General features: G+C 41.7%; 1 protein-coding gene across 5 annotated transcripts in view; it reads left to right on the top strand.

The window, feature by feature from the left end:
* Positions 1–2913: 2913 nt before the first annotated feature.
* Positions 2914–23536, top strand: part of ERAP1 (endoplasmic reticulum aminopeptidase 1) — a 33699-nt gene continuing 13076 nt past the window's right edge. For 2 of the 5 annotated variants that reach the window (XM_045394844.2, XM_073993894.1), the window contains exons 1-11: positions 2914–2981; positions 7374–7914; positions 10351–10489; positions 13854–13988; positions 16317–16437; positions 17545–17699; positions 18052–18165; positions 19377–19508; positions 20916–21047; positions 21192–21263; positions 22878–23032. In XM_045394844.2, the coding sequence (XP_045250779.2) occupies positions 7391–7914; positions 10351–10489; positions 13854–13988; positions 16317–16437; positions 17545–17699; positions 18052–18165; positions 19377–19508; positions 20916–21047; positions 21192–21263; positions 22878–23032 (1679 nt within the window). In that variant the 5' untranslated portion in view covers positions 2914–2981; positions 7374–7390. Of the gene's footprint in view, positions 3006–7373; positions 7915–10350; positions 10490–13853; positions 13989–16316; positions 16438–17544; positions 17700–18051; positions 18166–19376; positions 19509–20915; positions 21048–21191; positions 21264–22877; positions 23033–23536 lie in introns of all 5 variants that reach the window. The other 3 variants (XM_005557427.4, XM_045394846.3, XM_065546502.1) reach the window with 2 other exon arrangements.

Below are 23536 nucleotides of genomic sequence, written 5' to 3'. Positions count from 1 at the left end.
AAGCTAATGAAAGCAGAACTGAATCAATCAATTACAGCAAAATTGAACATCACTTGACAATATCTAGAATTCAATATTTTTTAAGTAGATCAGTAATAGCTCAAAGTGGTACGTATGTCATTGGTCTAGGCCTGAGGAGGACCTCTATCATTCCTCTGGCTCACCTCTGAGACTAAGGACACTGAGAAGCCTCTGCAATGGATGGGCTCAACCGGCCAACCAGCCCTCATACACTATATGGTACACAATATTATTACTGTTTACCAACCCCTCCTTGTTCTGGCCAATGCAATGTGAGTAGAAGTAGTGTGTATTTTCTCTTTGACTCTGAGCAAATTGCCTACCTGTCTCATTTTTCTCATCTATAAAGCATAATACCTACATTACAAGGTTGCTGAAAAGATCAAATTATAAACACACACATGCACGTACAGCTAGCATTTAGCAGTATCTAACAGTTGGTAGGGAATCAATAAACCTAGGTAATCTTTCTCTCTGTTTCCCTCCTTCTAACTATTTCTAAGTTTGGTAATTTGCTGTTTTGATCTCACAGGCTCTAGAACTAGGACTCCTTAAAGTCCTTACTCCAAGGTCTGCCTCCTCTACATCCCTGCTAGGGCTTTGAAACTAGAAGTGAATGCTGCCAAATCCTCTGGCTCATCGCTCTTTGTAGTGCACTTCAACTCTGAAGACACAATCATGGCCAGAATGACAGGCTAAAGTCTGAGTCAGGGTGAGCTTTTGGGGAAACAGCGTGGAGCGGGTGGCGGTCTCAGCTCTCTTCTTGCCCACACTTTAACTGCTTTCTGCCCACATCCATTCAGGGCATTGTCCTGTTTGTCTCCTCAGCTGTCTTCTGTATTAACCTCCAGCCTGTTGGGTGCATTCACTTCTGCCAGCTGGACTTTCAATATGTATTTAAAAAGACACACAAACAAACAAAAAACTTTACTAGAAGCAAAAGGAAAACCATCATATTCAAAAATATAAATACAAAAGCAAATAAATGTACACATTTACTGGACAAAGAGGTCTCATCTTGAGTAAACTGGTAGCACTCAGAGATGTCTGGAGGTCTTGGAGGCTACATGCTATCCATTAATACCTCCTGTCAAATTCTGAACATGCAGAAATTACCAGATCTCAAAGTCCTCATTTCTTGTTGAATTTTAGTGAAAAACCTTCCCTGGATCCCACCGTAGTTGAGTCTTGGAACAGGGTGTTAATCTTTATATTATAAAATGTGCTTGACTAGAGAGAATAGGCAGTACGAAACATTATATTTTTCAAACGGAAACATAATATCGAAAAAAATAAAGAGAAATACTGTTCCAGTGACTTGGAATCCCAAGTTCTCAAAGGGAAGGCCAATAAAGAAGTGGGAGGAGAAAGTCTGAGAACCGCATGAAAAGGGTCCTGTTACCACTGGGGCCATGGTCCACTCACCAAATTGTCAGAGACGTTTGAACCAGAGCAACTCCATCTTGAATAGGAGCTGGGTAAAATAAGGCTGAGACCTACTGGGCTACACTCCTAGGAAGTTAGACATTCTAAGTCACAGAATGAGATAGAAGGTAGACACAAGGCACAGGTCATAAAGACCTTGCTGATAAAACAGGCTGCAATAAGGAAGCCGGCCAAAACCCACCAAAACCAGGATGGCAATGAGAGTGACCTCTGGTCCTCACTGCTACACTCTCACGAGCTCCATAACAGTTTACAAATGCCATTGTAACCCTCTATGGTCTAAAAAGGGGAGGCATGAATAATTCCCCCCGTTCAGCATACAATCCAAGAAATAACCCTAAAAACGGACAACCAACAGCCCTTGGGGGTGCTCTTCCTATGAGTAGCCATTCTTTTATTCCTTTAGTTTCTTAATTACTTGCTTTCACTTTACTCCATGGACTCCCCTCAAATTCTTTATTGCGCAAAATCCAAGAACCCACTCTTGGGGTCTGGATCAGGACCCCCTTTCAGTAATAAACTTGTAGCATTTGGTGTTTTAATGTTTGTGTTTTCTTGATTGTTACGTCATTTAGCCTCAACTGTTTAAAGATGGTCTTTTTGGCCACTTTATTCAGCTTTAATTGTTCTAAGGGGAGTGAAGAAATGGTCATTTACTTTGAAAAATCAGAGGGAACGTGTTGATGAGGGAAGCAGCTAATCCTTGGGGTACAGTGGCCCTTGGTAGTGCAGGAAAGTCCTGGGGGCCACCTATAACCCACCCTTCTCCTCTACAGCATCTCCCACTGTAGTCATTCTCCACCGAAGCCCCAGAGGGTGCAGCACTTTGCCACAACAGAGTACTTCTGGGTTTGTGTTTCTTTCTGAGGCGGGCCAAGAGCTCTCAGCCCATTGGCAGGGGCGAGATGACGGCCACCCAGCGAGTCCAATGGGCGTCGAGCGCGTCTAGGCTTAGTGGACTTGTCAGCGCCTGCCTGCCCTAAATCCGCAGCTTGAGCACTGGGTCTTTCCTGCATTCGCCTAAACCTGGCAACGCTGAACAACGAAAAACAAAAAAACAAAGCAAAAAAAACCAAAAAACAAAAAACAAAGGCAAAACCAAAAAACATCTTAAAACACACCACACACACACACACACACACACACACACACACACACACACACACACACACACACACACACACACACACACACACACACACACACACACACACACACACACACACACACACGGATCCGCGTTAAGAAAGGCGTGCACTTCGCACGCCTGATACCGTGCAGCGCTCATTTACAAAATTCCCTTCCTGGGAGCTGCAGACTCCCTCGCTCGGCTCCACTCCGTTTTACCCTTTCCCCAGCTCCCGCCTTAGCCAGGGGCTTCCCCGCCTGCAGCTAGAGTTCGGGCCAAAGCGCCTCTCCGAGCCCGCCTGCCGCTCCCCGGGCTCCACTTTCACTTTCGGTCCCGGGGCTGCTAGGCCGGCGGCGGCGGTGGTGGTGGCGGCGGCGGCGCAAGGGTGAGGGCGGCCCCAGACCCCCAGGTACAACGCGCCCGAGCCGCGGGGAGGGGACTGCGGGCCGGGAGGAGAGCGCGGCACCCGTCCCTTCCCTGAGCCAGCTGGGAGGGCCTGAGGGCTTGGGGCACGGGTTGAGAGAGACTGGGCGCGGGAGGAGGGAGACGGGGCGCGAGACAGGGCGCGGGAAGGGCGGGGGAGTCGCTGGTTAGGCCCGAGTCCGCGGAGTACCCGGCAGGTCGGCGGCGGGCCCACCCCTGCCGGTCCCTGTCCCTCCGGGCGCGTGGCCGGCGCGCCTGCTCCGCGGGTCTCTCCGCTATTCCGCCGGCGGGAGCCTCCCTCCGCGGTCCGCGTAGCGCCTGGTTGCCTGCCAGTCCTCCAGGCCACCGACGCCCGCGCGAGGCCAAAAGGCGGGGTGGGGCGGGCGGCTGGCTCAGGCTGAGGAGGGCACCTGTCCATAGCTGCCAGAGAAACCCAGAGGCTTTGGGTTAACGACTCTGGTGGGGTGGGAAGCGCGGGCCGTGTGTGTCCATAAGGTCACTTCCCTCCCTGCTTCTCCCGTTCTTCTGGTCGGCAATTCTCTCTCTCCCTTTGGCTCTGACTGGGTTTTATTCAGATAAAGCACCTCTGTTGACGCAAATTAAAAGTTTCCTATCTGGGTGCGTCACTGGCCAGGTGGGCCTACAAAGTTAATTCCGTGAGGGGAAGGGGAAGAGCACACACTTCCTCACGCTTTTGGATTTCTTTGTGTAAGCTAGGTTCGGGAAGAAATTATCTGTTTCCTATTAAACACCCAGAGTATGCGCTTGACATGGTCAACAATTAACAAAACAAAACAAAAAAACTTGAAAATTGGGCACAGTTGTCTCTTCCCTGAGGATTTGGAATTAGTATAAGTAGCACATTTTCAGGTGGTACCTGAAGAGAAACATTCTAGTACTTTTTTTTTTTTTTTTTCAAATTCAGCATTTTATTATTTACCTACAGTGCTTGTTAATTTCATTGTTCAGGAAATTCTGGAAGAATCTCAATTACTTCTTGATGATCTATTTCATATAGTATAGTGCCCCAATAAAAGGAGGGGAGGCAGAGGTTGCAGTGAGTCAAGATCGCGCCACTGCACTCCAGCCTGGGAGACAGAGCGAGACTCCGTCTCAAAAAAAAAAAAAAGGATCTTGGTAAAGCTAAAACAGCAGGGAGTTTATACTTACTGCATTCCAACATTCCAACTTGTTGGACTGCATTCCAACAAGTTGTGTGAACTTAGCAAAGTTATATGAATGTCTTTGCTTCAGTTACCCCACCTTGAATGAGAATAATAGGCTATTAGAGAGAGTAAGCATGTGTAAAGTGCCTGGCGCTTTGGAAGAGCTTAGTAAATACTAGTTCTTTTTCCTCTTTGGCTTCTATTCCTTTAAGTGTTAGTGGGGTGTAACTTCAAAGAGAATTGTACTTCTCTTGGGAAGTGCTGCTTATATTGAGTAGACTACTGTTTTTGAGAGCTTTCTTTTTTTTAACTGCATCCCTTTCAGAAAGTTGTTAGTAAAACCAGACCCTAGGAGACCAGCCAGAACCATGAAATGCCATGTTTCAAATTGGAACACTTACTATTGGAAGCAAAGCCAAACAAGAGCTAATTTTTCAGGGGAAGAGCCAAACACAGGAACATGATCACAGAATCTTGGGTGTCGTCTACTGTTTGGGATTAATAAGATAATTTATCAGTGAAGCCCTTTATTCACTACATGGAGTTTTTACCAAGCCCCACTCATGCACTGCATCCTCCTTGAGACATAACTGTTTCTCTTTGGCCCCCTCATGGACCCAACCCTGCAAAGCCTCTGATACAAGGTCCCAGTACCAACCTCTTCCGCAGCCCATCAGCCTTTCTGTCAGCTCATAACCAGCTGGAATTTCTAGATCTCCTCTGGGGCTGTTGGAGAGGTCTCCGGGACTTCCAGAGTCGTTACATGCTTGAACCTGCCACCTTCACAGAGCCCTCTGGATCCCATCTTGGGGCAAGGGCAGTGCTCATTAAGCTGTTGCTGCCAGCCGTATGGAAAGCAGAACACAAGTTCCATTTACTGTCTAGTTCCTCAACTTCTAGGGAAAAAAAAAAATGTTCTCCCTGTTCACACTTCCTGTCTCACCTGGGTGGTGCCTTTTGAACTGGGATTATGAGATTTCCAAGACTCTCTCTACTGTGTAGGTATCCTCTCTGTTTAGCCTCCAGATTGCTCCAGAGGTGAGGAGAAGGGAATTCCCTTGAGCTGTGCATTTGGAAAGGGTGCAAGGAAGTGAGGGGTTAGGGGAGGCACTTCAGTCATTGCCTTGAATGAGTATCCCATCACATAGAGTTGAAGGGGAAAAGCCAGGGTTTGGCAGGGATGAGCTTTTCAATCTTGGCTTCTCAGTAAAATCTCTGGACAGTTAAAAAAAAAAAAACAAAAACCCAAAACGAGTAATCAAACAATCCATAAAACCATACCCTGATCCTATCACCATAGATTCCAGTTTAATTGTTGTCAGTAAGGACCCAGGCATTGAAAACTTTAAAAGCTTCCTAGGTTACATTAATATACAGCCAGAGTTGAGAAACTTGACATCTCAGAGAGGGAGAATTCCGTGTACTGTGAACACTCTGAGGGATCCACATTGTAAGGTTGCTACTTTTCCCAACTGGAGCAAGAGGAGTTTGGGCCAATCACTTGCATTCAGCTGGTATGGGCCCCTCTTGGCAAACACTCATTAGAAAGGTGTGTTTGTGTAAGAGAAATAAAAACTTATGTTTGATTCTTGGGGTATGGATTGCCAACTCCCTTAAAATTCACATTGCCTTTTTTTTTTTTTTTAGACAGAGTCTTGCTCTGTTGCCAGGCTGGAGTGCAGTGGCACAATCTCGGCTCACTGCAAGTCTGCCTCCTGGGTTCAAGTGATTCTCCTGCCTCAGCCTCCCAAGTAGCTGGGACTACAGGTGCACGCCACCACACCTAGCTAATTTTTGTATTTTTAGTAGAGATGGGATTTCACCATGTTGGCCAGGATGGTCTCGATCTCTTGACTTTGTGATCTGCCCACCTTGTCCTTCCAAAGTGTTGGGATTACAGGCGTGAGCCACCACGCCCAGCCTAATATTCACATTGCTTATATGTCTGATGGCCTTTAAAATTAAGTGCAAAATAGGGTCTGCAGCATGACTTCCACGTGTTCTTGGCAGAATCTTGGAATTACTCCTCTCCCCGCCTTTATATAACCATTCTCCATCAAGTCCTCTGGGAGTTCCCTTCTGTCCACATCGATTGCCTGACCTGCCTATATGTCCTCCCTTTGTGCCTTAGCTCTCCTGCCCTGGTTTGCTCTACCTGTGGTGCTGTTAATGCTCTCCTTCATTTCAAAATCTGACCTATCCTTTCACAGTCAAATGCTGCTTTTGTGTGAAGGCATCCCAAGGAGTCACTGCAGCCAGAGTCTCTCTCTTTGGAAATTTAATTTCATTCTTTCCAACACCTTTTATTATTATTTAAAAAATATCTCACACTTTCCACATTGTGTTTTATTATCTGTGCGTGTTTTCTCTCCTTCCATATTTTGAAATCCTTGAGGGTGGGGCCGGTGTCTTGTGTATTGTTTCGTCCCACTCAGGACTCAGCACACTGCTTGTGTGTAGCAGGCATTCAACACATACTTGGATGATTGTAAGAGAGATTCTAGGTGATTGATAACGTTTGCCACAAACTACTGGGAAAATTAAACTCTTTAAGCTCTTCCTGGCTAAATAAATATGTAATTAACTTTTGGCATGACAATTTGAGGAAGACACTGAAGTTATTAAAGGTTACTGCTACATGTACTCGCAGGGGCAGTGGAGACCTTGTTTTAGTGTTGGCTGCCGCAGTGTCACCATTTGATTTCCAGGGCATTACGGTGGCTTTCTCCAATGTCCAGTGTCAATGGGGAGTGGTAGCTTGATCAGATGTTCCTCTAATATGGTTCCAGTTTTGCTTGTTTCATGAACCTGGCTTCCCAAATGTCCTGCAACTCTGTGACCCATTTAGTGAGCCACTCACGATCCCCTAATGATTCCTTTTCTGCCTACATCAGCCAGAGCTTGTTCAGTTGCTTTCAACCAAGAACCCTGACAGGTTGAATTAATTTAAACTTTGAACATCAAATGATGCTCTCTAGTAGGTGTTAATGATTGTTGCTAACGATAAACATCTTTCTTATATGCAACCATAACATAGGGAAGGTCCTTTTACTTTGAGGAAAAGAACTAGTGCTTTTGGAATTTTATGTCTATTTCTGTGAATGCTGGGTGGATACATTCTGAAATTTTGCTATGTCAATAACATTTTAATGACATATATTTTTGCTTTTGTACATTTGTGCCACTAGGTAGTTAGAGCAAGAAGATGGTGTTTCCGTCCCTCAAACGGTCCCTTGCAACCATGTCATTTCTACTTTCCTCACTGTTGGCTCTCTTAACTGTGTCCACTCCTTCATGGTGTCAGATCAGTGAAGCATCTCCAAAAGGTAGTAATGGGATGCCATTTCCTTGGAATAAAATACGACTTCCTGAGTATGTCATCCCAGTTCATTATGATCTCCTGATCCATGCAAACCTTACCACGCTGACCTTCTGGGGAACCACGGAAGTAGAAATAACAGCCAGTCAGCCCACCAGCACCATCATCCTGCATAGTCACCACCTGCAGATATCTAGGGCCACCCTCAGGAAAGGAGCTGGAGAGAGGCTATCAGAAGAACCGCTTCAGGTCCTGGAACACCCTCCTCAGGAGCAAATCGCGCTGCTGGCTCCTGAGCCCCTCCTTGTCGGGCTCCTGTACACAGTTGTCATTCACTATGCTGGCAATCTTTCGGAGACTTTCCACGGATTTTACAAAAGCACTTACAGAACCAAGGAAGGGGAACTGAGGTATTTTTTTTTCTCTTTTTCTTTTAAACTGCAAGTGCTGCCCATGCTAAATTCATTATTTCAGATTGATTGTCTTTTAAAATTACCTTTGTTGTTGAACTTTTTCTTCAGTTTTGCTTTTGCATCTTCTTTATAGTGTTAAAAATGGCTTTTTCCCTTGCTTTTTGAATCTCATTTTAAAATTCTATTTTAACCAATTTTCTTTCCCCCAGCTTTATCAGAGCAAATATCTATTTGTTTATTTAGTCTGATTTCTGAGACATAATAAACATGTTTAATTTTCCTGACCTATGCATTAGTTTCCTAGGGCTGTTGTAACAAAGTACCACAGTCTGGGTGGCTATAAACAACAAAATGTATTCTCTGTCAGGTCTGCAGGCTAGAAGTCTGAAATCAAGGTGTCAGCAGGCCCGTGCTCCCTCCAGACTCTGGTAGAATCCTTCCTTGTGTCTTCCTAGCATCTAGTGGTGGCCGTGGATCCCTGGCACTCCATGCCTAGCACCTGCATTGTTCTAGTCTCTCCCTCTGTTAGTGGCATGGCCATTCCGTTTCCCTATGTCCCAGTCTCCATCGTCTTATAAGGAAACCGGTCATACCGGAGTAGGACCCAGCCTGGTGGCCTCTTCTTCACCCCATGATACCTGTAAAGACCCTATGTCTAAATAAGGTCTTGTGCACAGATACTGCAGGTTAGGACTTCAGCATATCCTATTAGCATCCTATTAGAGGAAATACTTCTAGCTCAGTTAAAACTTTTTAAGAGATCTCTACTCACCTTGCTTTGGTTCTGTTTTTAAGGAGGAGACTTATTTGAGAGAGATTTTATGCTAAGTTTAAAAATGGAATTTTATTTGTTAGTAGATTATACTAATTTATTTTTCAAATTCCATCTTATTCTATCAAGGTAAAAAAGTAAAATTTGTTTCACTCATAGCCTCCTGAACTAACTACTACTTCTATTTCAGTGGAATATTCTCCCAGACTTCTTTCTGGATATGCATATATGTTATTTTATATAAATGGAATTCTTATATTTTCTCTTTTATAAGGAAATTTTTTAAATTAGTATGTTGGGAAGATGCTTTATATAAATGACTATTACTAGGTATCATTTTAATGATTTTATTAAAATACATAGTTGTACGTTAATATCTTTAATCCCTTGGGAATGGCAATGAAATTATTTCCAGTTTTTCAGTATCAACAACACTTCGATGAATATCTTTGTAAGTTATTTCTTTAGGATAATTGCCTAGAAGTAAAATTGGTAAGCCAAAGAACCTATAATTTTTTTATAAACATTGTCATTTTTTCTTACCTCTCATCAATACTGTATATTGGCAGTCTTTTTAGAGCAAAAAAGGCCCCCAAATGATATCTCTTTTTAATTTACATAACTTTGATTAAGGAAGTTGAGCAGCTTTTGATATGTTTGTTAATGATTTGAAGGTTCTTTTATGAGTTGCCTGTTTATGATCTTTGACTTTGCCCGAGATTCCCTTGGTTGTTGGCGATTCTTTTTTATTTCATTTCCTTGGTTGTTGGGGATTCTTTTTTATTTTGTTTTATTTTACTTTATTTTATTTTTTGAGGTGGAGTCTTGCTCTGTCACCCAGGCTGGAGTGCAATGGCACGAACTTGGCTCACTGCAACCTCCGCCTCCCGGTTTCAAGCGATTCTCCTGCCTCAGCCTCCTGAGTAGCTGAGATTACAGATGCGCACTACCATGCCTGGCTAATTTTTGTATTTTTAGTAGAGATGGGGTTTCACCATGTTGGCCAGGGTGGTCTCGAACTCCTGTCCTCGTGATCCGCCCACCTTGGCCTCTCAAAGTGCTGAGGTTACAGGTATGAGCCACCATTGGGTATTCTTTTACACATTTTTAGGATCTCACTATCTGTTAAGGCTATTAAGTCTTCGTCGCATACTTCTTAAATGAATTTTCCCAGTTTTTTACTTTTTTTAGAAACTTTTTTTTGGAGACAGGGTCTGGTTCTGTTGCCCAGGCTGGAGTGCAACGACGCAATCTCAGGTCACTGAAACTTCTGCCTCATGGGCTCCAACCATCCTCTCACCTCTGCCTCCCGAGTAGCTGGGACTACAGGTGTGCACCACCATGCCTGGCTAATTTTTGTAGTTTTGGTAGAGATGGGGTTTTACTGTGTTGCCCAGGTTGGTCTCACACTCCTGGGCTCAAGTAATCCTCCCACCTCAGCCTCCCAAAAATGTGTTAGGACTACAGGCGTGAGCCACCATGACCATGCCCAGTCTAACTTGTCTTTTAACTTAGTTTATGATAGCTTTTGTGATGTAAAATATTTTTTAGTAGTAAAATCCATCAATCTTATAGTAACTTTAGGAATTATAAAGCCAACACCTGTTTTAGAGTTCCTGGTGCTTCATGCTCAATTTTTATTTCACTTGCCTTAATTTTAGGATACTTGCATCAACACAATTTGAACCCACTGCAGCTAGAATGGCCTTTCCCTGCTTTGATGAACCTGCCTTCAAAGCAAGTTTCTCAATCAAAATTAGAAGAGAGCCAAGGCACCTAGCCATCTCCAATATGCCACTGGTGAGTCTGCACTCCTGTGTATTTTCTACCGGAAAATCTACTGATTCTCTGTGACTTGCATTACCCCAGTGACAGTCCACATTGGGTCACTTGTTTTGTTTTATTGCCTGGCAGATCATTACTAACTTTTCATTTACAACCTGTGCTTTTGTTTCAAGCCACAGTTATATGTAATCAAAGTAAAAATTGCCCCTAAAAATGCAAGATTTCAGTAACAGTGCCATTCCATGTTATACATGCTGACAGGAGGGAAGTGGTATAAGAAATTCAGGTCAGGTTTAAATAGTAGTGCCCTTCAAAAAGCACTTTCACCCTCATTTGCTCATATGATCTTTTAAAATGATTTTAAAGGTAATGCTTTGTCAGGCCATATTTTTAGCATATAGTTATTTTCTATAATTTACATATACTATATAGTAATATTCACTATATAATTTGTAACTGAATGTACAAAATTGGGCGGACAGAAAAAGAGAATAAAAGTAATCTTTTCCGAATGTTATGGTGCTGAAGGTAAGTCATGATAGATAGCTTAGCTTCCCAAGAGAAATCATTATTCTCCAATCTCAATGCAGATGTGGACAGCATTCCCTCTGATTTTTAAAAGTGGCTAGAAGATGACCATGCCAAATGAATAAAACTGTTCAGTAAGTGCCATTATCCTTTGATTCTGGTAGTTTAGAAAAGCATCAGCTGGGCTGTCATTCTGCAGCTGGTATATAACACCTCCTGGAAGCACATCCTTTGTTCAGAGAAACTCACTGGAGATGAGACTCAGGGTAGAGTAGGCTTTGCCTAGAGTTGAGGGATGAACAACTTTGTCCCTGTGCTGACTGGGGAAGCAGTATCGTAGCATGGAGAGATACCAAGAGCCACAGACTGACCTCTAGTATGGTGCTTCTCAACCTTAAAACTCTATACCTACCTGCCTTCATACCATAAGGATGCCTTCCTCAAACAAGATTCGGATTTCCCACCCCCCGCCAGAGGGCTATCCTCTGTGCAAACCACTCTTCTGCAAATTTTCCTACCAGCCAAGAACTTTTGTCCTCACTCCCACTCTTGTGTATGAAAAGACAATAAACAATTATGCTATTTTCCTAATATAAATTTAAGATACAGGATGTGCTTTTTCAGAATATAGTCCTCTCCCCCAGTATTGTGGCATGACTCCCTGGGACAGAAGTGAGTTCTTTAATTGGTGAATCAAAATTCTAGGAGAATAAAGGATCAGGGATGGGAAGGAGACAGGAGAGAGACTGAAGGACCAAACAGGATTAGTGGAGAAATTTGTAGGCTTTCAGAAAGCTCCAGGCTCCAGGAAGATGCTACAGTCTAAATCCATGGATATCCAGGATCCACTTATTGAAGATAGGAAAACTTCTTTTTTTTTTTGAGGATAGGAAAACCTCTAATGCAATGTTGTCCCTTTGGACAGAAACGTCTCTCACTAACAGAAATCTAATATGAGTAGCCTGACCTCAGGCTGCAGATATTGAGCTCAGGGGAAAACAATGGGGTCTCAAAACATCTTTTTGGAGACCAGAAAAACAAAATATATACCATTGGGACATTGCAGCTTTTGGGCATGGGGCAGAAATTAATCACGTTTAAATTTGAATTAATTTAATCAGGTTATTTTCCTACTAATTAACACAACTCGAGAATGGAAATTTTTGGCCAGGTGTGGTGGCTCATGACTGTAATCCAGCACTTTGGGAGGCTAAGGCAGGTGGATCACCTGAGGTCAGCCTGGCCAACATGGTAAAACCCTGTCTCTACTAAAAATACAAAATTAGTTGGGCTTGGTGGCACATGTCTGTAATCTTAGCTACTCAGGAAGCTGAGGCAGGAGAGTTGCTTGAACTCGGGAGGTGGAGGTTGCAGTGAACCGAGATAACACCATTGCACTCCAGCCTGGGTGATAGAGTGAGACCCCATCTCAAAAAAAAAAAAAATTAAAAAAAAAAGGAAATTTTTGTTGTGGGTAGGCACAAGCAGAATGCATTTAAAAAGAAAAGATGATTTGGGATCCTTTATGAGTAATCCTAGGCTGGCTAACAGAGTTGGTTTGAATGATCAAATGGTGACCAGAAGTTGGTGGCTGATGGGTGTTAAGAAGGATGAGGGCCAGGTGAGGTGGCTTATGGTTGTAAAGGATTACAACCATACATTACAACACTTTGGGAGGCAGAAGAGGATTTCTTGAGGTCAGGAGTCCAAGACCAGCTGGGGCAACATAGCAAGACCCTATCTCTCAAAACAAACAAACAAAAAAAGATGAGGGCAGAGCAATAGAGGTGAGTATAGGATTACAGGAAAAATGCCCGTGACTGTGGTTTCACCTGGCTAATTCTGGCTGGTTCTTTTTCCAAGGTCTCATCTCCGTGCTTTTTATTGCTGAGGTGTTAGACTTTCTTCTTTAGGTGCAGACCTCTAAGACTGTACCTCCATCAACCATACCCCACCTTTACTCTCTGATTGCACTTAAAAAGGTGATTCCAATGAAGCAAATCTAAGTTTGGAAGAAGCTTTGCAAGAGCATGCCCAGGAATAGGTTACTTTCAATTATACAGAAGAACAGAAGCTCTTTTAAGTACTACAGGGTTATATATTTTCCCCGTTGCGTATATGCTCAACAGCTTGACATTGCATTGCCAGATAATTCTCAAACCTGTATTTAAGGACAAATAGATCAGCCATATCTTCGCAAAACTCACAATCTCGGTTTTGCTTCGTCTCATCCGGGTTATCAATCCACATATGCCAAATATTAGTCTGTTTGCAACCATCTGAATTATTAAAAGAAACTGAATATTGATAGTTGCACAACTTTATGATTACATTAAGAGCCACTGAATTGTAAACTTCAAAATGGTAAGTTTTGTGGTATATGAATTATATCTCAATAAAAAAGAAATTGAGTAGAACTGTTGGACCTTAATATCTAAATTATAATTAGGTATCAGAAAGATAACTTTTAAAGTAATTATAGAAGCGTCATTAGACAAGGTCTGCCTCTGTCACCCAGGCAGGAGTACAGTGGCTCAATCTTGGCTCACTGCAACCTCCACCTCCCAGGCTTAAGGCATCCTCCCACCTCAGCCTCCCCAGTAGCTGTGACTACAGGCACGCACCACCAGCAGGGCTAATTTTTGTATTTTTTTTTTTTGTAGAGATAAGATTTCATCATCTTGCCCAGGCTGGTGGCAAACTCCTGAGCTCAAGCAATCTGCCTACCTCGGACTCCCCAAGTGCTGGGATTGATATACTTTTAATATTATGTCTGATAATTAGGAAATTTCTCAAGTTCAGTGTATTACATAATTGGATTACTTGATAATTTGAATTATTCTGATTTTAGGTGAAATCTGTGACTGTTGCTGAAGGACTCATAGAAGACCATTTTGATGTCACTGTGAAGATGAGCACCTATCTGGTGGCCTTCATTATTTCAGATTTTGAGTCTGTCAGCAAGATAACCAAGAGTGGAGTCAAGGTGAGTCTGTGATTGTCACATATGGTGACCAACTTGTTCTGGTTTGCCTGGAACTGGTTTTTTTTTTTTTTTTTTTTTTTGAGACAGAGTCTTACTCTGTGGCCCAGGCTGGAGTACAGTGGCTGGATCTCAGCTCACTGCAAGCTCTGCCTCCTGGGTTTATGCCATTCTCCTGCCTCAGCCTCCCGAGTAGCTGGGAATACAGGCGCCCGCCACCACGCCCAGCTAGTTTTTTGTTTTTTAGTAGAGACGGGGTTTCACCATGTTAGCCAGGATGGTCTTGATCTCCTGACCTCGTGATCCACCCGTCTCGGCCTCCCAAAGTGCTGGGATTACAGGCTTGAGCCACCGCGCCCGGCCTGGAACTGGTTTTAAAACTGGAAGTCTGGCTGAGCACAGTGGTTTGTGCCTGTAAACCCAACATAAACCCAACAATTTGGGAGGCTGACATGGAAGAATCACTTGAGGCCAGAGGTTTGAGACCAGCCCAGACAACACAGTGAGAACCTGTCTCTGTAAAAATAAAATAATTGGCCAAGCATGGTTCCTTGTGCCTGCTACTAGTCTTAGCTACTAGGGAGGCTGAGGTGGGAGGATCCCTTGAGCCCAGGAGTTTGAGGCTTCAATGAGGTATGATTGTGCACTCCAGCCTGGGCAACAGAGCAAAACCATGTCTCTAAACAAACAAACAAAGACAAAACCAAATAACGAAATCCTGGAAGTCCTGCATCCTGGGAACCTCCTCAATCTCAGGCAAACCGGGATGTTTGGCTAGCCTGTTGTCATGGATGCTCGTTTGTATAGTGAGGTTCTAATAACAACAACGTGGAGAGAGTGTGGCCTGGCCTGAGTCGTGATCCTGGCTTTACCGCAGTCACTTCACTGACTCTCTGACCTTGGCCCTATTCTCTCTGGAACTTAGTATTTACTTCTTTGGAAGGTATAACTTGGATTAGATCCTGCAATGGCCTATAAGGTTGTTTCTGGTTATGGCTTTCTGCAGTTTGGAAGTAAATGTTACTATCTGGCAGGGGATTTCTGGCTATAGTAAGGAAGATAGAGCAACCTGCTTGGAATGGCCAGAGGTTTTGGGCCAGGTAACACTGGAATGCTGGAGAGAAAAATCTTGTTTCAAGGCACACTTGTTCCTCATTTGGGTACCATTGCATAGTGGTCAACCAATACAACCATGTGCCATAGCTAGGAATGCAAGCTGGTTTTTCTGAGGGGAGGAAGGGATGCTTTGTTTGAAGATACCTTATGTATTTGTGCTGGATTTTACTGAGGTCTGAGTAGATGGGGATTCCCTGCTGAATTGCTTTGGGTTCCTCTAGTGCTGAGATTTCTTATTCTTGTGGAGGTATCTTTACTTACCTGGGGATTTGAAGGTGACGCTTGAGACTCGGATGAAGGGAACATTCTTAATTCAGCAGTGAAACTAATCAGCAAAAACACCTGCCCCTTGTTTTGCCACTTATCTGAATCTCTTAGAAATGATTATTTTAATAATGTCTAATCTATACTATTATTTTTCTTTCATTTCTGTAAACACATTAAGCATACATATTATATATCTGTGTCTGGTAATTGTTTTATCTGAAATCTTTGTGTATTTGATTTTGTGGTTTGTTTTTTCTGCTGGCTCTTGCTTATGGTATCTTGTTTCCTTGCTTGTATTATGAATTATGTTTGTGAGCTTATGTTACCTGAGTCTAAAGTGGATTATTCCAGAGAGAAATTGTGTTTGCTCTTGCAGAGTGTCTGGAAGTACTTACTGGTCCAGGGATCACTTTACTTGTAGTTTCCTTGACAAAGGGTAGTTATTTCTAGTTTACCTTTACATTAAAGGCCTGGCCTTTGGGTACTAGCTTTACGTAGGGGTTGTATGTCCTGTAGACTTTCTACTTTGGGCAGGCCCTGGACTTGGTCTTTTAACTCCTGAGTCCTTCAATGCCATAAGAACCAAAGCTCAAGTCCAGCTGTGTTGGGCTACTGCCATCAGGGCTAAAGCTGGCTGCAGTGCTCTCCTGACATTAGAGGGTCCAGCTGTCATTTTACTTTTGCCTCTAAATCTTGCTTTCTCATTTGCCATCTTATAAACACATTTAAGAAGACTTTATATATGTTATCTAGCATTTGTTGTTGTTTTCAGAAGGGGGATTAATCAGGAATAGTCAGTATTAATGCAAGAAATGGAATTCCCACTTATTTTCCTTAATATTGGCAACCATATCCCACAATATGAGGACATTAATGTCAGTCTTCTACACAATGTGGAGAGAAGCCACTTAAGATATTTGAATTCCTTTCTTGTGCCTTCCACTTTAGGTTTCTGTATACGCTGTGCCAGACAAGATAAATCAAGCAGATTATGCACTGGATGCTGCGGTGACTCTTCTAGATTTTTATGAGGATTATTTCAACATACCGTATCCCCTACCCAAACAAGGTAGAGATTTTGTACAGATACTACACATGACGTTATGACGTTTGATGAACACAGTCATAGATTTGTCATTTTAATTGGCGTATCCCTGTGGTTACCTCAGCAGCCCCTCAAGCCACAAAAACCCCAGCAAGTGACAAACCTGCAGTTGATCTTTCTGAGCATCTTCTCACCCTTGATGTGTACAGTAACTTCTAGTGATAGTGAAGAAGGCAGATCTTCATAGAGTTCCTGAGGCACATGGCATGGGGACTCTTTTGCCTTCTGATTTTATTAGTGGGCAGACAGCACAGGGAAGAGGCTACATTTTTCCTTACTGGCATCTGCTTGGCAGGAACACAGAGGATGCTCAACAAACTGTTTTGAATGAATAAATGTATATAGTGTAAGACAATCTGCATTTTCTTTCTTCCATGAGCCCTTAAAACTATTGTATGTTTGATTTTTTAGGTATATGTGGGTCTTGGGCGTTCAAAATAGAGTGGATTATTTTAATTGTTAAGTTTTTCAATTTCCAATATCCTCATCAGAAGGTTAGAAATGGAGTCAAGAGGCCTGAAGAGGCCGGGCACGGTGGCTCATGTCTTGTAATCTCAGCACTTTGGCTCATGTCTTGTAATGTCAGCACCTGGGGAGGCCGGGCAGGTGGATTACTTGAGCCCAGGAGTTTGAGACCAGCCTGGGCAACATGGTAAAACCCTGTTTCCACAAGAAATATAAAAATATTAGCTGAGTGTGGAGGTGCACTCCTGTAGTCTCAGCTACTTGGGAGGCTGAGTGGGAGGATCACCTGAGCTTGGGAGGTTGAGGCTGCAGTGAGGTGTAATTATGTCACCGCAAATGCACTCCAGTATGGGTGATAGAGTGAGAGCCTGTTTCCAAAAAAAAAAAAAAAGGCCTGGGCTGCAAGTCTGACTTTGCCACATTTATAGCAAAGTGACACTGAGTCACTAAGCTTCTTTTTCTCCATCGTGAAAGATTCTTCAGTCTAGAGTTCCATGATTATGCACGGTTAACTGGTTCAAATACCTATCCGTTCTGAAGATTAGTGTGTTTGGGGGAATGTGTAGCTTTGAGACTGGTAATGTATTCTATTACTTCCTTCCCAAGATCTTGCTGCTATTCCCGACTTTCAATCTGGTGCTATGGAAAACTGGGGACTAACAACATACAGAGAATCTGCTCTATTGTTTGATGCGGAAAAGTCTTCTGCATCAAGTAAGCTTGGCATCACAATGATTGTGGCCCATGAACTGGCCCACCAGGTATAAGCTCGCTCACACTTTTAAAAAAGTATGAATTATGATTATAATGCTTTTATGGGATATATAAGGCTATTTATATATTATAATTTTTACTCTGTCTTTTTTTTTCATAAGAAAAACTGTTTCTCCAAAGCATTAGTTTTTATGTCTTATAATACATGTTGACAGTTTTTTTATTTTTACCTTGATTAAATATTGGTCCTGTAAATATACGTTAACATTCATAAACTTATATTAGACATCTAAAATATACTTCTTTCTGAATGTCTTTGTTTATGGCTGCCAGTCTAGATAATAGGTATCCAGTCTCCATGGAAATGTGTGAATAAACTGAGACATGTTGTGTTTTTAGTGGTTTGGGAACCTGGTCACTATGGAATGGTGGAATGATCTTTGGCTAAATGAGGGATTTGCCAAATTTATGGAGTTTGTGTCTGTCAGTGTGACCCATCCTGAACTGAAAGTTGTAAGTAATTATTTATCCTTTACATTTTAGGTTAATTTGTTGTTTTGTTCAATATTGCTGGAAAATATTTACTAATCTTTGATTATAGAACTTATAAAAAGATTTCATTGATAACTTCCTTGACAGTTTAGATATGAATCGTGTTGCAGAAATGCTAGTGAACTTTCAAGATATATCACAAAGACTTATTTACAAACTCAGTTGTGAATCTATGATTGTTTGTGAATTGTCCAATTTTATCTTTCTTAATATCAAAGAAATAGAAATAATGGCAACCTAAATGTTCCATTTCGTTTTCCCAACCTTCAGGTTGCTCATTGCAGAATTATTAGGTATAGATTGCTGATACCTCAATAGGACCCTACTTGCCAGATCAAATGAGTTATACTTAAGGTAACTGCACATTTGATTGTATAACAACCTAGGCTTCTGGGTCACAAATTTATTGCTTTGGAACTGCTATAGGGTTTAATTTTTAAATCACCATGTTTAACTTGAGAAAATCACATATAGCAAAATTAAACTTATATAAAATTTTTTTATCCTACTCCAATGATGCTATTATTTGTAAATATTTATTCCTATTTTCATCTGCCACATACATTATTTAAAATATACATTTGTGAATATTTATTACTGCCTATTTTCATCTGCCTGTGTACATAATTAGAAAGTACATATCAATATTGCATTATAATGGATCATAAATATTTTCTTATGTTTCTACATTATCTATAGTAATAAAAATGATTATGGATACGTATTATCCTATTGAGCTAATGTGCTCTAATAAAGCTGGTTAAGGTTCTCCATTTCTTTTTGTTACATGTTTTTAAAGGTAAATATCTTTGCTCTAAAACAGTACAGACGATGATTGGAAATGTTGAAATTACTATGCAGTTTAGTTTCTTGTTTTGTTGCTGTTTGGCTATAGGCATAATCGTTTCGTTTTTAGATTAATATGAATTTTTCTTTATTCTAAAGTATTTAAGATGAACAAAATCTATAATGTTTACCTAAAATCATTGTTTCTTGGGTGGTTTTTAGACTATATTAATTCTATTTTGTTTCATAAATATTAGGAAATATGGAATAAGTTGCCCCCAAAATGTGAAGTATGGACTTCTTGCCTCAGATAAAACGTCCCACCTTTGACATTTTTTATCTAAATGTAAATCATAGGTGCTGTTTTCTTTTTTCTGTCTCAATAGGAAGATTATTTCTTTGGCAAATGTTTTGATGCAATGGAGGTAGATGCTTTAAATTCCTCACACCCTGTGTCTACACCTGTGGAGAATCCTGCTCAGATCCGGGAGATGTTTGATGATGTTTCTTATGATAAGGTACATGTAGATTGAGTAAAAGCATACAATTTGGATACTAAAGTTATACATACTGGGGTGGAGAAGTTATAGGGAAGGTTGTGGGGTTAAACCCACATTGAATGCCTTCTCTCTTGACATGGCTGGCTGGAGTTAACTCTTTTAGGCCTAACTTGCAGTTTGGCTCATAACCCTAAAGCCTATTTTATGGGAAATTCTTCATATATTCTTTCTTGGGTTGAAAATTCATGGCTTACAGAAACTCTGCTTTTATTTATCATTCAACAAATAGGTATTGATTGAGCATCAACTTTGTACTAGACAAAAATTCCTGCCCTCGTGTAGCTTACTTTTCAAGCCCTTCAGCAATGGTTAATATTGTTTTGATGCAAATAATTGTCTTGCACAGTGTGTTTAGTAATAGAGTTGGGAATTGTTGCCAACAGTTTAATGATTGATTGGGAGATTTTATGTAAAATCCAGATTTCTAGTTTCTCTTGGGGAAGAAAAAGGAGGATTTGTCCATGGTATTTCCTTTGCAGCATAAGCTGGAGCTAAGTTGTTGTTCTCTCTTTGTAAGATCAAGGCTCTGCTTTTCCACTTCCCCTACCATTCCCAACTGTTCTGTTGTCTTCTCACCGAGGCTGAGAATGTGTTGCCAGTTACCATTGTGCTTGGCTGTTGTTTTACTGGTAGCAAACAGAAAAGTCTTTCTGCTTGCATGTTTCCATTGAAAGTACAGGGGAAAAAGAATGTAAAAGAGCGTTCTTCTTATCCTTGGACTATTTCCTTTATTTATATGCCCTGTCATATGCCACTGGAGGCATTTGAGTTTGTGACTCGCCATCCGTGGTAATGGGAGTGGAGGGGAAAAGAGCCCTTTACCCAGGAATACAGGGTGTCTGGGAAGACTCTTGTTCCCTTTCTCCAGCTCCATCAGCCCTCCATGCTCAAGGCTGCCTGGGCTCCCTGGACATACCCACTTTTCCTTCCCTGGCGTCTACCTCTGCTTCCATCTCTAATGCTTCACCCCTTGTTGTACCGGCCTCTCCCTAGTCCTGCCCTGGAGTGGCAGTGGGAGAGCCAGGTAGTAGCTGAAGGTCCAATGTTTAATCTGTACCATTATCCACTCACATGTGAACAAAAGGAGTTGGCAGATGATGCCAATTTGCCCCATGAGGAGGTCTGGCTACTGATAGAAAATAAGGGCCCCAGTGGGCTCAGAGCATAAACAATCACATTAGACAAATCCCCTGCCTAAACAGGTCCAGGTTTAACCTGCTTATGCTGTTTCACAAATTGCCAGACATTAACAATGTTACTGCAGTTGCATTTTCAAAGAAATGTGTTTTATTGCAAAAGAATATGTGATTTCAGATGAGATTGCAACCAAACTATAGATAACAATTATTTCTATTATCTTTTCAGGGAGCTTGTATTCTGAATATGCTAAGGGAGTATCTTAGTGCTGATGCATTTAAAAGTGGTATTGTACAGTATCTCCAGAAGCATAGCTATAAAAATACAAAAAACGAGGACCTGTGGGATAGTATGGCAAGTGTGAGTATGTTTTTGAATATCTCTGCATTTGGGATTGACAGGCTCATCATCTTGTTTTGTTTCCCCAGAATCATCTTAATCCCTCTGAGGAGAATAATTGTTTTCTATAGAAATAAGAGTGATGTGTTTAGTTTTGGTTTTTAGATTTGCCCTACAGACGGTGTAAAAGGGATGGATGGCTTTTGCTCTAGAAGTCAACATTCATCTTCATTCTCAGTAAGTTTCTGTATCTGTACATGTTCCCCCAAGCACATTCTTTTACTACATATTCTTTGAAAGATTGCTCTGTGCCAAACTTTCTGAGGTCCTTGATTATATCACCCTCATTCCAGATAAGACTGCATTTAAACTATACAAGACTCATAATCTTTTTCAATTTTTCTTAAAATGTGTCTATACACGAGGGTTGCAGAGCTTTCCTTGGTAATGCTTCTCACTGATACTAATTTCTTCAGCTTCACTTTGTAAAGCAGTGAATTTATGACATTTCTATAGCAGATTATGGCTGCATTGTAGCAGTCAAAAGGATATGTCAGTCATTTCCAGAGCTCTGCATTTGTACAAAGACAATGGCACTGAGCATTCTTGAACACTTGCCATGAATCAGGCACATGTTAAGCACTTATATGTATTATCTCCTTTACTCTTCGTAATAAACCTGTGAGCCGGGTACTATTACTATCCCTATTTTTAAAGTTGAGAACATGAAATACAAAGACATTTGATTGGTAAATTGCAGAGCAGATATTTGAATTTAGATCTAACTCATGTTTTTAACTGCTAAGCTATAAAGTATTCATAACATCTAGTCACAAAACAGCCTGAGTCTCTGTTCATCTGGATTTGTGGGATGTTTTCAGAGGAAGCTGAGGGTGAGTCTGGAGATTCGACAGAATTTTGTCTTTCTTTTTTCTTTTTATATTTTTTACTTTCTTGGCCTTTTTTGTTCCTAGAGATTGCTTTATTCAGTAGTTTCTAGATTTGTCCTGTGGCGCATGTTATCTTTTTAGTGATACTCTTTTTTTTTTTTTTTGAGACAGAGTCTCAGTCTGTCGCCCAGGCTGGAGTGCAGTGGTGTGATCTCAGCTCACTGTAGCCTCTGCCTCCCCAGTTCCAGCGATTCTCTTGCCTCAGCTTCCCAGGTAGCTGGGATTATAGGCATGTGCCACTACGCCTAGTTAATTTTTGTATTCTTAGTAGAGACTGGGTTTCGCCTTGTTCGCCAGACTGGTCATGGTCTCCTGACCTCTGGTGACCCACCCACCTCAGACTCCCAAAGTGCTAGGATTACAGGCATGAGCCACCACACCCAGTCTTTACTACTTTTTAAATAATTTCTTAAAAGCTTTTTTAGTATTAAAAAACAGCTCCTTTTGAGTTCCCACTATTTGTTGAGTGTGGGTCATCTCCGTATCCTCACTTTGGAAACACAGGCTCTTGACTGAACATTGTTTCCACCTTGCTTGTCTGAAACCAGCATAGTTATGTAGGTATTGAAAACCTGGCACTTTCTCTCCCTTCTCCTCCTTCATTCATTCACATGCCTGCTTTGTGCCCAGTGTTATTGCCAGCCCCAAAGTGTGCCCGGCAGAACTAGGTATGCTCCCTGTCCTTTAGACACGTATGTGTAGCGGAGGAAAATGGCACGCAAACAGTTGGTGCTTTAATGGAAGTGTGATGGCTGGGAACATCACACTGAGAAAGGGATCAGAAAACACTCCAAAGAGGGGAGGTTGGCAACTGGTAGTGACTGAGCACAAGCTGGTGTTCTGTCTTTTCTTAGAGCTGGGTTAAGTGGGTGATGTGTCTGCTTTTTTGTGTACACACCAGCATTGGCATCAGGAAGGGCTGGATGTGAAAACCATGATGAACACTTGGACACTGCAGAAGGGTTTTCCCCTGATAACCATCACAGTGAGGGGAAGGAATGTACACATGAAGCAAGAGCACTACATGAAGGGCTCTGAAGGCGCCCCGGACACTGGGTAATGCTCATAGAGTAAAATTTGTTTTGTTGTCTAGATAACATCTGCCTTGTAGGATGGAACCTTGTTTTTGAAATAATGCCCTTACCGCTATTGCTAAAATATTTCAACTGCATCTGTGTATCCTATGAAGTTGACTTATACTCCCTGCCCCCATCTTCCCAAAAGGATTAAAGAGGCTTTAAACCTTGGTTTTTCTCAGTAAAGTTGATGATATAATTACTTTAACATTCTCATATTTTGTAATTTGATATGATGGTAATTTCTGGTTACTGACTTGAAATCAGCTCCAACCTAAGCAACTGCTACTAGATTACAATAGCGCCTAGCATTTGGTTGGAGCTGAGGACAAAAAAATTTAGGTGATTTCTGAGAATTATGAGAGACTCAGTTGTCTTCTTCTGAGTTAGATTTGTTCATCAGCTTAATGCTATAGAAGAATATTATTAGAAACAAGATGCTGCAACTTGATTGACCCTGGATGGATACCATTAAAAAATTATT

This window comes from Macaca fascicularis, chromosome 6, assembly GCF_037993035.2.
Source record: "Macaca fascicularis isolate 582-1 chromosome 6, T2T-MFA8v1.1".
NCBI classification, from domain to species: domain Eukaryota; kingdom Metazoa; phylum Chordata; class Mammalia; order Primates; family Cercopithecidae; genus Macaca; species Macaca fascicularis.
Note: the sequence above shows the minus strand (reverse complement) of the source record. Positions and strands in the feature narration are given on the sequence as shown.